This window comes from Quercus suber, unplaced genomic scaffold, assembly GCF_002906115.3.
Source record: "Quercus suber isolate HL8 unplaced genomic scaffold, Cork oak 2.0 scaffold_473, whole genome shotgun sequence".
Classification (NCBI taxonomy): domain Eukaryota; kingdom Viridiplantae; phylum Streptophyta; class Magnoliopsida; order Fagales; family Fagaceae; genus Quercus; species Quercus suber.
The window spans coordinates 180,775-196,415 of record NW_027069924.1 but is presented as its reverse complement, the minus strand read 5'-3'; the positions used below and the strand labels follow the sequence as shown (position 1 = coordinate 196,415).

General features: G+C 34.6%; 1 protein-coding gene across 1 annotated transcript; it reads right to left on the bottom strand.

Moving 5' to 3' along the window:
* Positions 1-3,835: 3,835 nt before the first annotated feature.
* LOC112030937 (uncharacterized) lies at positions 3,836-15,002 on the bottom strand. The gene is made up of 7 exons (XM_065762777.1): positions 14,846-15,002; positions 10,584-10,708; positions 6,504-9,752; positions 6,022-6,264; positions 5,716-5,874; positions 5,254-5,412; positions 3,836-4,411 (listed from the first exon to the last, which is right to left on the bottom strand). The coding sequence occupies exons 2-7, from the start codon at positions 10,665-10,667 to the stop codon at positions 4,160-4,162; spliced, it is 4,146 nt and encodes a 1,381-aa protein (XP_065618849.1). The 5' UTR covers positions 10,668-10,708; positions 14,846-15,002; the 3' UTR covers positions 3,836-4,159.
* Positions 15,003-15,641: the final 639 nt, after the last annotated feature.

Sequence of the window (15,641 nt, the reverse complement as noted above, 5' to 3'; positions counted from 1 at the left end):
ATCAATTTGCTTTGGGTTCTTTTTCGGATCTGGTGCAGCTAGTTCAGACAAAACCAAATTTGTTTCCTCTTTTTGCAATCACGGCCTGGCAAGTATGGCATCATCGGAATAAGTCACAAATGCAAGGGCATTTGGTACTTGTGGAAAGAATAGTTGTTTTTGCCAAAGAATATCTCCAGGGTTATTTATCCTGGTTTTGGCAAAAGCAAAAACCTCAGTGTAGTTGCAGAAAAATGGAGGTTTCTTAATGTGAATTTTGTGAAGATTAATTTTGATGGTGAGTTGTTTGGAGAGTATGATGAAGCGGGGCTTGGAGTGGTGATTCGAAATTTAGAGGGGGAGGTTATGGCTGCTCTCTCTAAGAAAATCATGAAACCACCAGCTGTGGAGACCGTGGAGTTGTTGGCAGCTCGTTGTGCAGTGGCTTTCTCTCTTGAAGTTGGATTCCAAAACTCAATTTTTGAGGATGACTCCGTGTCTATTATTAATTCCTTGAAGGATAGGGACATGTCCAACTCCCATGGAGTTTATATCATAAAAGGCATTGTGTCTTATGCTAACTCATTTTAGAGTTGTTCTTTCTCTCATATTGTTAGGCAAGGCAATGCAATTACATATGCCTTTGCCTAGAGAGCAAGATTATCTTTTCCTTTAAGGGTCATGGATGGAGTCTGTTCTACTGGCTTTTTTTTTTTTTTTTTTTTTTTTTTATGGGCATAATGGGTTGGGCATTATGAGCTATTAACTAGTTAATGGGCCGGGTCAGGTTGGGCCGAAAGAGAAAACCTTAGCCTATGACCCTGCCCATGGGCAATGCCCATTTGGTCTTTAGCGAGGTGGACTATCGGGTTGGGCCTAATAGGCTACCCATAGGCTTGCGTTAGCATATTATTTTATTATTTTTATAAGGAAAGAATCAATTTTTTATAAAGGAATAATCAATCTATTTTTTTAAATGAAAGAATTAAAGAATTTATACTTAATTACAAATTTTTTTACAGTCAAATCTATTTAATTTTTTGTTTTGTTGATGGAAACCTATTTAATTTTTTTTTTTATTAAGGCTTTAAATAGTTTTTTATTTTTATATTTAATAAAAAAAATGTCAAATGGTTAATTCAAATTTGCTAGACTACTAGAAAAATATATATTTAGTAAACTAAGTTTAGCACAATTGCTTTGAGTATCTTAGTGGTTGAAGGAGTTCTCTTAAGAAATTCATTTATAATATCTCAGGATCAATCCTTCATACACTTTCTATATATATTTTTTTTATGAATTATGAGTTATTGACTTATCAAAAAAAAAAAAAAAAATTATGAGTTATTGGGCTGGGCCAACGGGTTAGGCCAATGAGTTGGGCAACAAGTTGGGCTACTGGGCTAGCCCACCGGGTACCCATGGGCATAAAAACTAGTCCACGGCCTAACCCACTGGGCTAGTGAGCTACCCATAGGGCTCAATAACAACGGGCCGGGCCGCCCATTAGCCTAATGGGCCGTCGGGTTTCTGGATCGAGCTGTGGGCCGTGGGCTATTTGATGACCCTTACTTTTCCTTTAAAAGTATGGATGAAGTCTATTCTACTAGTTTTTTTTTTTTTTTGGTTCCATCTAATTTTTCGAATACAATTTAATAAAATGGCTTAGTCTTTCTTCTCCAAAAAAAGAAAAGAAAAAAAAAAGACTATTTAGTAATACATTAGTGTGCTGATGTGTTTATTTTTTGTCAAATAAGTTGTTTCATTTAAAACAAAAAGAAGAGCTGGCATAGAGTTGTTTAACCCAAACTGAAAACAAAAAGCACTAGTACTAGTACAACACTATTTCAGCAACTCAATCTATTACCAAATCAAAACCCCACAAACCCCGTGAACCTGATAGTAGCAAAGCAGACCCATGAACCCAGATCAAAACCCATCTAGCATTGCTGTAAAACTCAAAGAAATTTGCAAAAGAAGACAGTTAGGTGAGATTTTTCCTCCATTTTTTCATTTTCCTTTTAACATGAAAAATGGAAAAAGACCCCGAAGCAAAAGAAAGAAACGAGACAGAAAAGAGAATTGGAACAAATTGCAATTGACAAAGCTTCACTTAGCTTAGTGTATGGACTTGTGATGCCCAGGCACATTTGGGCCCTAAGTTCTAACGTAACAGTGAGGCCCATGGTTCCCATCTCCCTTTACCTAGGATCCCAGCCTAGGCCCACACGGATTGTAAGCCCGTGTTTCATCGCTCAATCTTTGCTCGAGGGACCATTACTGGACAATAAGGGAAGAATAACGTCCAAACATCCCATCACTAATGTGCCCGGTAGTACCCAAAAGCGTCGTAGTCGAACATGTTTGTTGGAGTGGGAGACAAGTTCCAAAGCCACTCTCACTTCATCCCACTCCTACCTAACCACCCACTTATGGCTGATGATATTGGACCTCACATTACACTAACTGCAAAATTAATCATAGCACCCCACTAATCGAAATGCTATAAATAAGAGAAGTTGGAGAAGAGGAGGGGGTTGGAAGGTTTTGAGAAAAGAGAGAAAGGAACAAAGAGTAGAAGGAAAGTGAAGGGAGAGGGCATCAATGTAGAGAGAAAAAAAAAGTGATCTCATTGAGTCTCTGTGTCAAGAACTACCCAAAGTAGGAAATCCAAACCCACTATACAAATAAATTGTGAGCCCAAGTGAGATCTCAGCCCAATAGCCTCATCTTTGGCGTGCACACTTAGCATAAGCATAATCATAGCCACATTGACATAACCCCCAATCCAACCATTCTTAAGGTAATGTGCACCCCTCTAATCAATCTGCACTTGTCCTTTCTCTTCCTATCCAATCACCAAAGCCCTGGCTAGCAAAACACACATATACAAAACCCATCAAATTCCAATTCTTCTAGAGAAAGAAAAATTAATAAATGTTCATCATCATCAACCTATAGTATAGATAAATTGAGAGAGAAAGAGAGATTAGAGGACTCAGAGATCATAAACTTAGTTGGATGGGTAATGAGTTATGATCTAGGTTTTTGGGGTTTGTCCGTTTGTGGGGTTTTAATTTGGGAATAGGAGCTACTGAAACGGTGTCATACTGGCACCAGTGTTTTGTGTTTTCAGTTTGGGTGAAACAACTCTATGCCAACTCTTCTTTTTGTTTTAAGTGAAACAATGTCGTTTTATTGCTGATTTAGTAAAAAATAGACACATCAACATATCAACGTGTCACTTAACAGTCTAAAGTAACAAAGGGTAGAGTTTTGCTAATGAAACCAAACTTCAAGGTGTAAAATTCTAGCAACCCCTAATTTCAGGGGTGTACTTTGCAATTTACCCTATTTATTATCTTCCTATCCAAAAATTAGGAATTTTCAAAACCTATGAACAAGAGTTTTTATGTCCAAAAGTTTTGTGGAAGATCACTCCCACATCTTTTTTTAGAGAGGAACTTGTATAGATACGCAGTTCTATGTGTCAATTTTATGAAACCAGTGCAAAGCATGGGTCTAAAACTAGTAATAAGAATTTCAGAGGAAATTTTCTTGAGTCCCTATTCCCTTTGAGGTAGTCTCTAATTGTACGTTGAGACTTCACATTGCTTCTTGCACCTTGTGCTGCATTGATGGGTGAAGCATTATTTTACTTTTAGCAAATGACATCCACAGCTTCAGCCAGAGCTTCATAAGCCATCAATCTTTCACAGAGAAGCTTCCTTAAGGTTCACACAAAAGCTTTTACCAGTAAACGAAATCTCAAAAACTGCTGGAGATTATTCTAGTTGACACCAACTTTTATAGATAAATAAAACTCACCCATCCAAATGGGGATTGATCCTGTGGCTTCACAAAGACACAAACCATCTCTTATTTATGGTGGAAAGAAATTCAACCATTGGCATCAAATAAATACTTTACATAATCACAAAGTATTTGCAACCCAATCAATAAATTAAATACAAACTTGAATAAAACATGAACTGTAATTTTGCTTTGCAAATGGGCAAGGGATATAAATGAAAACGAATTCCCTGATCAACCCCAAGACCTAATCATGAAAGCGTACAAACAATGCTTTCAAAATCTACTCTGGATAATTTATATCAAAGGTAAAAATTAAAAAAAAAAAAAGATCAAAACCAAAACCAAAATCCACAAAATACTGAAGCTAATATCGTTTCCCAAGAATTACGCCAATGATCACAGAGACCAGAGCTACTCCCAAGATAAACTTAAAGTTCATGAGAGGAGGAACCTCAGAAGTTTGAGTGTGTGTCTCCGAAGAAGACAAGGTTTGAGCAGAAGTTGTTTCTGACTTTTTCTTGCTCTTCCTTTTAGATGGTGTGGAAATGGCTGATCCAATGTCCCTGGATTTGACCTCCAATCCTTCCTTGTGTTCAGCTGGACTACCCCCATCTCCCTGTAACACAATTTAAATATCAGTGGGACTTAGCTCAGTTATTAGAATACACTGGAATTATTGTTCCTAGGAGTGGAACTGGATAGTAGCTAGAATGGATGTGTTTCCTATGGACACATTAAAGAAACAGATATCACAGTTGAATTTGAATAGTCAATAAGTTCTAAAGTTGAACGTTAAAAGCTGGAATTTCGTGCACATCGTTGTCAGGGAAATAAATAAAAATGGAAGGCCACCAAATAATAAAGGCAACCAAAAATCAGTGGAACAAAAGGATTTCTTCTTCTTGATAGTGACAGTTTGTTTCTTAAGTAACTAATGCAACTGGTTCCAACCTTGACTATGATTTTTGTTTCCAACATTACAAGAATCAATTCATCTTGACACAAACTATAAGAGTTTTGTTTTGAAGAAATGTTAATACAATGTGGTATAGAAATGCAAACACATTTTTGCTATGATACAGAACACATTTTCAGTTTATATCTCTGAATAGATGAAGAGAATTTATTCAATGTTAGTTATCATTTCCCTTTTCCAGCTTTATAAGGACAAGACTTAGGTAAAATAATATTTAGGTTAGGTTTGTTAGGTTTTCTTATGTTAATAAATAAACAAATTACTGACTTTACTACTACATTTAGTTAGATAAAAAAATATTAAATTCCTTTAGAATTGTTGATTCCATATATAATTTACTAAAACTTCATTAAATGTTATGAAAACTTTAAACCCCAAATAAAAATTCTCATTGTATAGATCAAATATGTCAATATTCATTTAGAAATGATACTACAAACATGCTGTTTTCATGTGGGAGATTTTGTGGAAGACAAACTGACCTTTTGTGACAGTTTAGCATCAGCCAGCTGCAATTTCTGCTCAAGCTCTGTGACTTGCTTATCTAGAAGCAAGATTTCTTTGTTCTTTGCTTCAAGCTCTTCAAGAGAATGCTTCAGGGCTGCTTCTCTTTCCAACTCCTTTTGAGAATCCTTTCCTTTCTGGTTGTTTGGAAAATCAAACAAATAACATTACAAGAAAAAGAATTTTTTATATCAGATTGCAGCTCCATAATGTAAGTGATTAAAGATCTAAAAAAAGAGAATCAGGATTCTGGTAAAAACACACACACACACACACACACACATATATATATATATATTTTAAAAGAGATCTAATACATAGTTGCTCCTAGAATGGACTATTCTTGCATTATGTCTTACGTCAATGATAAAAGTAAGCATTGTTTTTGAAATTATTTTGGCAACGTTGTACTTGACATAAAATTATAACTAGTGCCTAACCTGTTCCACACTGGTGCTCTGAGCAAGTTGTAACTCTTTCTGTAGTTCTAGCACTTTTTCATGTAACAAATCTCTATCATGGACTTTATGTGCATGGTCATCCAATTTTGAAAGCAATTCTGCCTCTTTTCCAGCAGCCGCCAGCTGAATGCTTTGAACCTACAGCCATCATATTGATCTCGTAAGTTCAATTGGATTTTTAACTCCACACACACACACAAAATGAAAAAGGAGAAACAAAAGAGAATATGAGGGCTTATTTGGGGATTCATAGTTCTTGCAATTATTGAGACTTTAGTGGAATACCTCTTCTTTCAGTTGATTTTCATTTTTCACCAATTGTTCCTCAAGTTCCTTGAGGCGAGTTTGCAACACAGGCTTCTCAGCAATCTCAGCCTTGAGATTTTCAATATCGCTTCTTAAAGCATCTTCTTTTGCATTCTGCTCCTTCAGCCGTTGTTCAAGCTGCAAAATCACAGACTCAAGTTCCTTCTTGGCATTTTGATATGTTTCAGTGAGCAGGTTGTTCTCTTCCATTACTGAAGATATCTGTAGCATTCAAATATACTTTATTAAAAAAATCTGGGACAAAGAAATATTCATATCATTTTTTACCAGACTATTTAGTTTTTTGTTAAAAGTATGTTAAAGTATACTTGTACTGTGAAAAAGTTAGAAAAAAAAAATGGACTTTTAAAAAGCTGTATATGAAAGCTAAAACCTAAAAGCTGAGTTTATAATTTGATGCCAAACAGACACCAAGAAATCTATAATACTTTTCTCCAAACCTGAGATTGTAGTTTCTGTCCTTCAGAAGCAAGCTGCTGTGTCAAATCTTCTATGGCCTTCTTCGAAGAGTTAAGCTCTTCAACTGTTTCGTCCTTCTCAGCAAGGGCTGCAGACAATTTTGCCTGTAAATCACTCAGTTTAGATTCATACATGGCCACTTCCTGAGTAAGCTTCATATTTGCCTCAGCCAGCCCTCCATTCTCTTTTTCGAAGTCACTTGACTTATTTTGCAGTTCCTCAACAATGCTTTCTACATGCTTCAACTTTAGGAGAGTCTCTTCCAGCTCAATTTTTTGGGCTTCGGCAGACTCAGATGCTTGTTGGGAAAGTTCTTCATAAACTTTTATCTGGCTTTCTAGAGCACTTAGCTTCTCACTCAAATCTTTGGCTTCTGAATCTCTGTGATTGAATCTGCGCATGGATTCTTCTAACTTTCTTTCTGCTTCCACAATGCGAGCCTCAGCTGCAGAATGTAGTTCAAAGGCTCTTGAGTGCTGCTCTGTTAACTCAGCAATAGTGTTACTGTGAGAAACAAGTTGCTGAGAAGTGGCTTCCTTCTCGGAACGAGCAGAGCTTAGTGACTCCTGGAGTTCATCAACCTTGCTTTTGAGCTGAAGATTGGTCTCAACTAATAGCTCATTTTCTGAGAAAGACTGAGAAGCTTTATTTTCTGCTTCCAAGATCTGCCCTCTGAGTTCTTCATTTATGCTTTCTACAGAAGCCAATTTCAATAAAGCCTGATCTAATTCTTCCTTCAAAGATGCAGACTTTACTGCAGCTTCAGCTACCTGCTCTTCATAAATGCTTATTTGGTCTTCAAGAATCTTCAATTTCTCAAACAAAGATTTTGCCTCAGAATCCCTGTTGGTGAAGTTTGCTATAGCTTCCTGGAGTTTACTATCAGAATCCCTTGCTAGGGATTCATGTAACAACTCAAGCTCTGAGTTTCTTGAGGTAGTTTGCTCTATCACTCTTCCTTGTTGCTCTAGTTGCTCCTCTGCAGATTTAAGCTTCCCCATTACCTCACTCTCTCTCATTCCAGCAGCCTTAAGATCATCTTCAATGCTTGACAACTTCTCTTGTGTCAGGTTTAATTCGTTCCTCAAGACCTCTAACAGATTTTCTGCTCGAGCAAGCTTCTCACCAGAACTGTTTAATGCATCTTCTAGCCTTCTCTTCTCATCTGTTGCGATATTCAAGGACTCTGTCAACTCCATTTCCTTTTCGTTGGCTGTTTGCAGTGCAATTTCAAGGCTTGATGCTCTAGCCTGGAATGCCTCAATTTCTGATTCAAGTTCTGATACCTTGTCAGAGTATTTCTTGGAATCTACTTCTGCATCTTCACTTTTCTTTTCTAATGTGCTTATCTGTTCTTCAAGTTCCTGAATTCTATACTTCTCTGCTTTGAGTAACAACTCTAACTCACTTACCTTTTTACTAGAATCATCCACTTTTGAATGGGATATTTGGATCAAATCTTCTAGTTCACGGCTGCGCTGATGGTTCATATTGGCCCGATCCTCATGCTCAGCGCATTTTCCCATAGCAATCTTCAACTCCTCCTCAAGCTCTGAATTTCGTGATGAGGACTGGTTTAGGGCTGATTCCAACTGGTTTATCTTTTCCTTGTATTCCTGCATTTGATCATTCAGATGAACTTTTGCTTCCTCAATCACTCCCAATGTAGTATTAAGTTCAGAGATTTTCTCAGAAAGTCCTTTTAGTTCTCTCTCAGTGTCACTGTTCTTTTGTTCTGCAAAATTCAACTGTTGCTCAAGCTCCACATTCTTCTGTTCTGCTGCTATAAATCGTGTCTCAAGCTCTCTCAGTTGCGATTTTGCCTCTTCTGCTGATGCATTTGAAGCCTGGATTATGTCCTCAAGCTCGAGATTCTTTTGAGTTGCAGTTGCTGCTGCAGCTCCAGATTCATTATGAAGCTCTTCCAGAGACCTCAACTTCTGTTCAAGCTCTGAATTGTTTGACAAAGCTTGAGACAGAAGAGAATCTGACTTACAGAAATTCTCATCTGAAACCCTCAATTTTTCCTCAAGCTGGATCCGAATCTCTTCCGCCTGTTTTAGAGAAATACTGAGATCTTTCGCAGCAGCTTGAAGCACATCTTTTTCTTTAAGTACACTAGACAATTCCTCCTGTACAACTGAGACTTGTGCTTCCTGGGTTTTCAATGCATTGTTAACCAATTCCCTTGTGTTCGCTTCTTCCTGTAGTTTCAATTCGATTTCTTCCAATTCCAAAATCTTTGCTTGAAGATCTTCTTTAGTTGAGGCTAAAACATTTTCAAGTGAGGAGATATCTTCCTTCACCTTGGATTCTGAAGCCTTTCTCAAGTCCAGTTCCTGGGCCAGTTCACTTATAAGATCTTCTTTTAAAGAAAGTTTCTGCTCCATGTCCAGCGCTTGGGATTTTGAAAGCGTCAATTCCTCTTGAACAGCAGAAAGCTCTGCTGCAGTAGTGTTAAGTGCTTCTTCAACCTTCTGATTTTCAGCAATCTTTTCATAGAGTCCCTTGAGTTCTTCTTGTAGGGAAGCCATCTGATCCTCCATTTCTTTTGCACTCAGTTTTGCAACTTCAAGCAATCTCTCAAACTCCAATGCTCTCAGTGTCTCGGATTCAGCATGTAAACCACTTTGTTTATGCAGCTCCTCAAACTTTCGTGCATCTCCTGCAGAAGATTGCAGCTCATGCTCCAACTCCTGCATCCTCTTTCTTGAGCTCTCAAGCTCAAGGTTGAGACCATCAAATGCTTCCTTCACCTCAATCAGGTCTTTGCTTTTTGCTTCATGAGCTTGCAATGACTCTTGCAAAGCATTAAGCTGTGCACTGTGTCTCTCCTCAGCCTCTATAATTTGCTCTTGCAATTTCTTGTGACTGAGTTCAAGCTCTGCACATTTCTTTCCACTTTCCAGCAACTTCTCTTTTGTCACTGAAATCTCATCCTTCAGCTGAGAGTTCTCAGATTCAGAATGCTTTAATACTCCAGCTAGTCTTTCCAATTCAAACTCAAGTTCTCTCATCTTCTCTTGGGATTCTAATATTTCTCTGCTCGAATTGCTTGAGCTTCTTTCAATGGCAGACAGCTTGTTGTCCTCTACAGATGCTGTTACGCTGGTATGTAAAGCATCTTTCACATCTATAGATTCCTTCTCAACTTTTATGAATTCTCCATCAGTTTCTTCCTCTTCTTTCTTTCCTTCTTTTCCTAGTTGAGGCAAGTCTCCATTTGTTACCTAAACAAGATCATCAGAGTCAATCTCAACTACCAAACATTACAAATAATGCATTCCCTGCTGGCAATAATTGATTTTTTTTTTATCAAGTGACCTATATTCAATCACATTAGCTTCAGGTGAGGCTGCAATCATTAACTGTAATAGCTCCGGTAGGAAGCTAGTTTATTGCTTTTCAAATGATCCAGAAAATGAAATAAACTAATTCAAATGTATGGCCCATAGATCCCTATCCCATGATTTGGTATATGCATAGTAACAATATTCTTCTCAATGCCCAACATATCGAGAAGTTCATGATTATAATGGAAGTGACAAAAGTATCAAGTATAGTTTTGAGAAATTTTAAGAATGAAAACAAGAATTTTCTATAAGATCAATAGATGTTGAAAAGTTATATTAGAAGGTAATGGATGACAAGAAGTACAGTAGACATGTTAATATTAGTTCAGAATCATTTGCAGACTATTCAGGTAATTAATAATTCAAGAATTCAGAAACACAGATTTTGTGAAGTACATGCTTATGTCAGTGCACAATACGCAGAAATTTACAGTTTCCTTGGTTATGAAGTGGCAGATATTTTTTAATCATACATTAATAAGAAGTAAGCAGAATTTTCTTTGCATTTCCTTCAATTACATGCATTCAAAGGTTGCAGGGCATCCAATAACAATATTATTTTGAATATATAACATATTACAGGAATTTCACTATATTTATATCAATTGTGGCTTTGTTGGTTTGTTTTTATTAATCTATGTTATTTAGTCTTAGTGTGATCTGATCTCACAAAAAGAAACATTTACAGTCACAGCATATATAAGTTACCTTAATGGGATCAGCATTAATTACAGCTTCCTCGACAGCCTTCGTGACCGGAACTTCTAGACTCACTTGTGTCCCTTCTTCCATATCAAAAAATAAATAAAAACCAAACTGCAGTACCTGCTTCTCTGTGATTTTAATAATAATTTCATTATTCCGTTAGGTATAGATTAAAAGCAAGAAACACGTTAGGAATGTAACAAAATGTTTGGGAGAGCGGTTAAGATTAGGAGGAAATGGAATAGAACGGAATGAAAAGAAAAAGAAAATAAGTTTTAAAGATTATATTGTTTTCATTCTCTTATTTATTTGGGTGGGAGTATAAATGAGATATCAAATCATCAATCAAATTGGTCAATTTTCTCTAACCATAGTACATACTACATTGGCATTGTTTAGTCAACATTACAGAGATCAACTAAGTCCCAGTACATTTTATCCAAAAAAAAGAAAAAAAGAAAAAAAAGAAAAGAAAAAAACTTAGTCCCAGTACACTGAGCAAAATGCAACAAAAACAATAAAATTTTATAATTTTTGAGTTGGCAAATGATAATTGGTGTATTATAAAAGTGAAAAAGGACTCTATTTCTACCATAGACAAAAATAAAATAAAAATAAAAAATAAATAAAGAGGGGGGAGAGGGTAAGTAAAAAAACAGACAGTCAAGGGTGCCTCTGTAATTTTTTCAAGTTTATTAGAAGATAGTAGAACATAGAAGTTGCTTTGTGTCATCTCCGTCCCTCATAACTAATGTTAGGAATACAAAAAATTCTATAACTATTGTCACAACTTATTACATGACAAACTATGAATAGTGAGATCAAATGATGAGTCCTTACCTCTGTCACTCATAACTCATCATGTGATGTATTGTAATAAAAATTATGAAATTTTTTCTGTTACTACCACTGTTTTTTTTATAAAAAAAAAAATTATATAACGACAAGGACATAATCGTGTTTGTGCAAAAACTAGGAAGTGCGCCGACAAACCACGTCAAAAGAGATTCCCAAGTCATGTACCATCCAAATTAATCATGGGAACCCCGCAGCAGCAGCAGCGTCGTACTATAATAATAAGTCACTATTGTTTTTCTCTCATTCTATTCCTAGGCGCCACTTGTATTACTGCTTTACCAGGTTGTTTCTCTTTTGTCTGGCACCACCACAAACTCCCACTATAAATTCTTTCTTTTATTTAGAAATACATTGTTTTAGAGTAATTTGGTATGTTTAGCTCTCGCATAAATTCTAGTAATACACGGCTTTTGCCTCAATTATTCTTGTGTTTACTTGTAAATAGTGAATAAAAAGTGATAAATTCATTTAAAAGTGACAAACAGTTATTATAATTATTATTTACTTTGTGCATGGAACAATATTTATTCTCAGCTCTATCACCAGTTGGTAGAGCTGAGAAATTTTTAGAAAAAATTTAGCTTCAAATATGTTTGAAATTATCCTACTTCAGTTCACTGTATGAAGACCGATGAGCATTCATGTGTAGTTTTAGTCAAATAATATCTTTAACAAAAAAATTTTACAGCTTTCAATATCAATGGGATCTCACCCATATTTATTTTTTTGACAATTATTGTAAATGCCTAAAATGATGGCCTAAAATATTTACTAAATTTTTTTGGGCCAAGTTGTAAAGTTCTCTATGTTCCGGCGCTAAATATTTGTGCAAATTTGTCGTTAAAGATTTTCTTTTAAAAAAAAAAAAAATGGAAGCCGATTATAACCATGACCAATAAAACCAACAAATCAATAAACCATAACTGGTTGGTGGTGTAGGCATTCCAAGAAACATCAATACAAGTGTGCGTTGGTATATCTTATCTACTAAAATATAAGTTCAGAGTAAAATTTGATGTGTATTTAGAAAAAAAAAAAAAAGAAAAAAGAAAAAAAGAAAAAAAAGAAAGAGAGATAGATTTTATAAAGGTGTTAATTAACCAGTATAAAATGTAAGTTGGTCAATAAAGTATACCTAAGAGATCAAGGCTAATAGTTCCTCAAATAAAATTAAAAAAATAAATAAAAAGAGAGACCAAGGCTAATATATCCCAAAAAAAAAATATATATATATATATATTACATCCCCACAGCTAGAAGGAAAAAAAACAAAAGATAAATAATGTATATATTACATAAATTTTTCGGCACATGCAAATAGATACTTAAATCAAATGCTTGCAGAACCAAAACCACATGATCCAAATTCACACGATCATATGATGCTATCATGTGGAACCAATACCTTTGTGGCCCCTAATTTTTTGTTTTTACCTAACTATGCATCCAATCTAATAAAATCTGGCCTTCAGATCTCACTTTGTAAGCTTCACTAGTACAAATTTTTTTATATTTTTTTGGGTGAAATTTATTTTATAATCTTCACTTCAGTAATACTATTTCGCTATTAGGTTTTTTTTTTTTTTTTTTTTTTAATTTATATATATATATATATATATATCAATTCCGAGGTCTGTCTTGACCCACTAAATGCTGAAGTTGGATCCAACAGAATTTTACTAGAATAAGAAAAATTCTAGTAACACACTAAAAGGCACAACTTTAGCTAGTAAGGATGTCCTCACATGAATTCACCATCACCCTTCACCAACTACAACTCACTACATGGACGAGTTATGGCCAAAGTTATGCTTTTTGGTGTAACACAAGAATTACTACTAGAATAAAACCTTGCTTACAAATGTTACAATAAAAGCTTTGCAATTACACCAAAAAAAAAAAAAAGTAGCAAGGTGGATGGGCCCCACTAACAAAAATTAGGCACCCCATCACTTTAGGTCTTTCTGAATTTTTGAAAATCATTTCATAGGTGGACAGATCAAATCTACACCGCCCATAGCTGTTAGCTTTCTTATTTTTATGAAAGCCCACAATTACCATCTACTCCTCTATTATTATTTTATATAAAGACAAACTATAAAAAGCAAATAAGCTCATCAAATGGAGAAAAAGGAGGGGTAGGTCTGCTAATGTAGAAAATTATCAACTATTCAACTTAACTTTACTTTAGCGCATAAAAGTACAAACAATAGATCAATGAGATAGATCTTCTACTAACTTTTTTTTTTTCTTTTCTTTTTTTGGCTAAATTCTGAAATTTATTATTATCCCTATGCTTCTCAGTTATTTTATTTAATATTTAAATTTTATTATGCTGTTTTTATTCAAAAGACAACTTGTGTTACAACTCGTTACATGCGTGAGTTGTGGCACAAATTGTGAGTAAATTATGACATAAGTTGTGTCTTTTATTGTAGCACTAGAACTGCTCCTATAGGACCCAAAGAGCTTCATTTTTTTTTTTTTCTTTTGGTGCTATTAATACTAATATAGCTATAAATACAGAAAAATCAAACAAATTTTAATAGAGCTATAAAAATATATTTTTTTATAAAAAGTAACTGAAGCCCAAGTAGGTGCATGCAGAAGAAACTTTAATATTTTAATAAATTCAAAATTTATTACGCTTTTCCAGATCTAAACGGCTTTCAAGTAAGATTTCCACCAACCATCCTCATTTAAAATAACAAAATGATAACTAAATAAGAAAATTCTTTTTTAAAATGAGTAACAGCTGGAAATCTGCAATTAATAATAAGAGCAAGATTTGACTCCTTAGCTTAGATGATCAACTGTCTCAAATGATCTTGGCCTTCTACTGATGATCCAAAACTATACTCACTCCTTTTGATTTCTTTTTTTGCATGCTAATTTTTCTTCATAGAGAAGAGAAAAAAATAAAAATAAAAATAAAAATAAAAAGATTAGAAAGGAAAATGAGAAGACAAAATTGATCAAATATATACAGCTAGGAAGATGAACCGATCCTGATCATTCTGTGGAGGCTTCCAACAAAACATATTTACAAAAGGTGAATTACATCTGATCTCTTATAACAATCCATTCACCAAAAACAAAGAATTACCCAAGAATATTCATCATTATCAATATGAAACAAAGATCTCTATATCTTCAATTCAAAAAATATATATATTTACGAAACAAAGATCATATACATGCTATCTACAAACTTCAACACACACAAGAAACAGAACCCAGAAAAAAAAATATTACAATCATCTTTTATGTGTTGTGATTCATGAAAACAACAAAGACAGTTCTACGGAACACGGTTACAAAGCCTGGATTGAATTAACATGTCATATAATAAAAAAGAGAAAAAGGGTCATAGATAGCTAGATAGATAGATAGATAGATAGGCTTGCCTGATGAGAAAGTTGGTGGAATTACTTTTGCTTTTGCGAAACGTTTCTCTCTCTGTGTTCACAAAACAAGAAAATGGAATTATACAGATGTTGATGATGATAATGAAGATGGAAATTGAGGGTGGAAAAAGAAAATTGAAAGGGAAGAGTGAGAGAAATTCCAGCTATATAATATAAGTTGAGACAGAGGACTCCAGTTACCAGTGCTGTGGGCCCCTTTAACACCCCCAATCGGACTAACGGTGCCGCTTTTGCCTGCCCACAACATTTTGCCTTTGGATTTGTATTAAACTACGATACTAACCAAAACCTTTTTCTTTTTTTTGGAAAAAATAATTATTTCTTTAAATATCAAACAACCCAAATTCAATTAGATTCTAAATTGAATTTCCGTCTAATTTTTCATCAAATGTCCATCTAAGTTTTTAATTTTTGTGGCAAGTGAATTATTGGGTGTAAAAACCGATGAGTGTAAAATTAATTAAATTCTAAATCATATATATATATATATAATGAGAAATCATTACATATTTTAAAAATATATGATTTGAAAAAAGTGTAAAGTAATACTATATATAATTTGAACCGTATAATTGTAATTATTTTTAATTGTACCTGTGTCATATAATTGTACTAGTATAATTAAAGAAAAAGTTGAAAACAAATTCAATTAAATCCCAAATTAGATTTCAATTGTGGACTAATTTTGTGCCATGTGCCTACTAAAGTTTTTTAATATTTGTGTCAAGTGATTTAATGAGTACAAAATACTAAGAGTCCAATATTAATAAATATA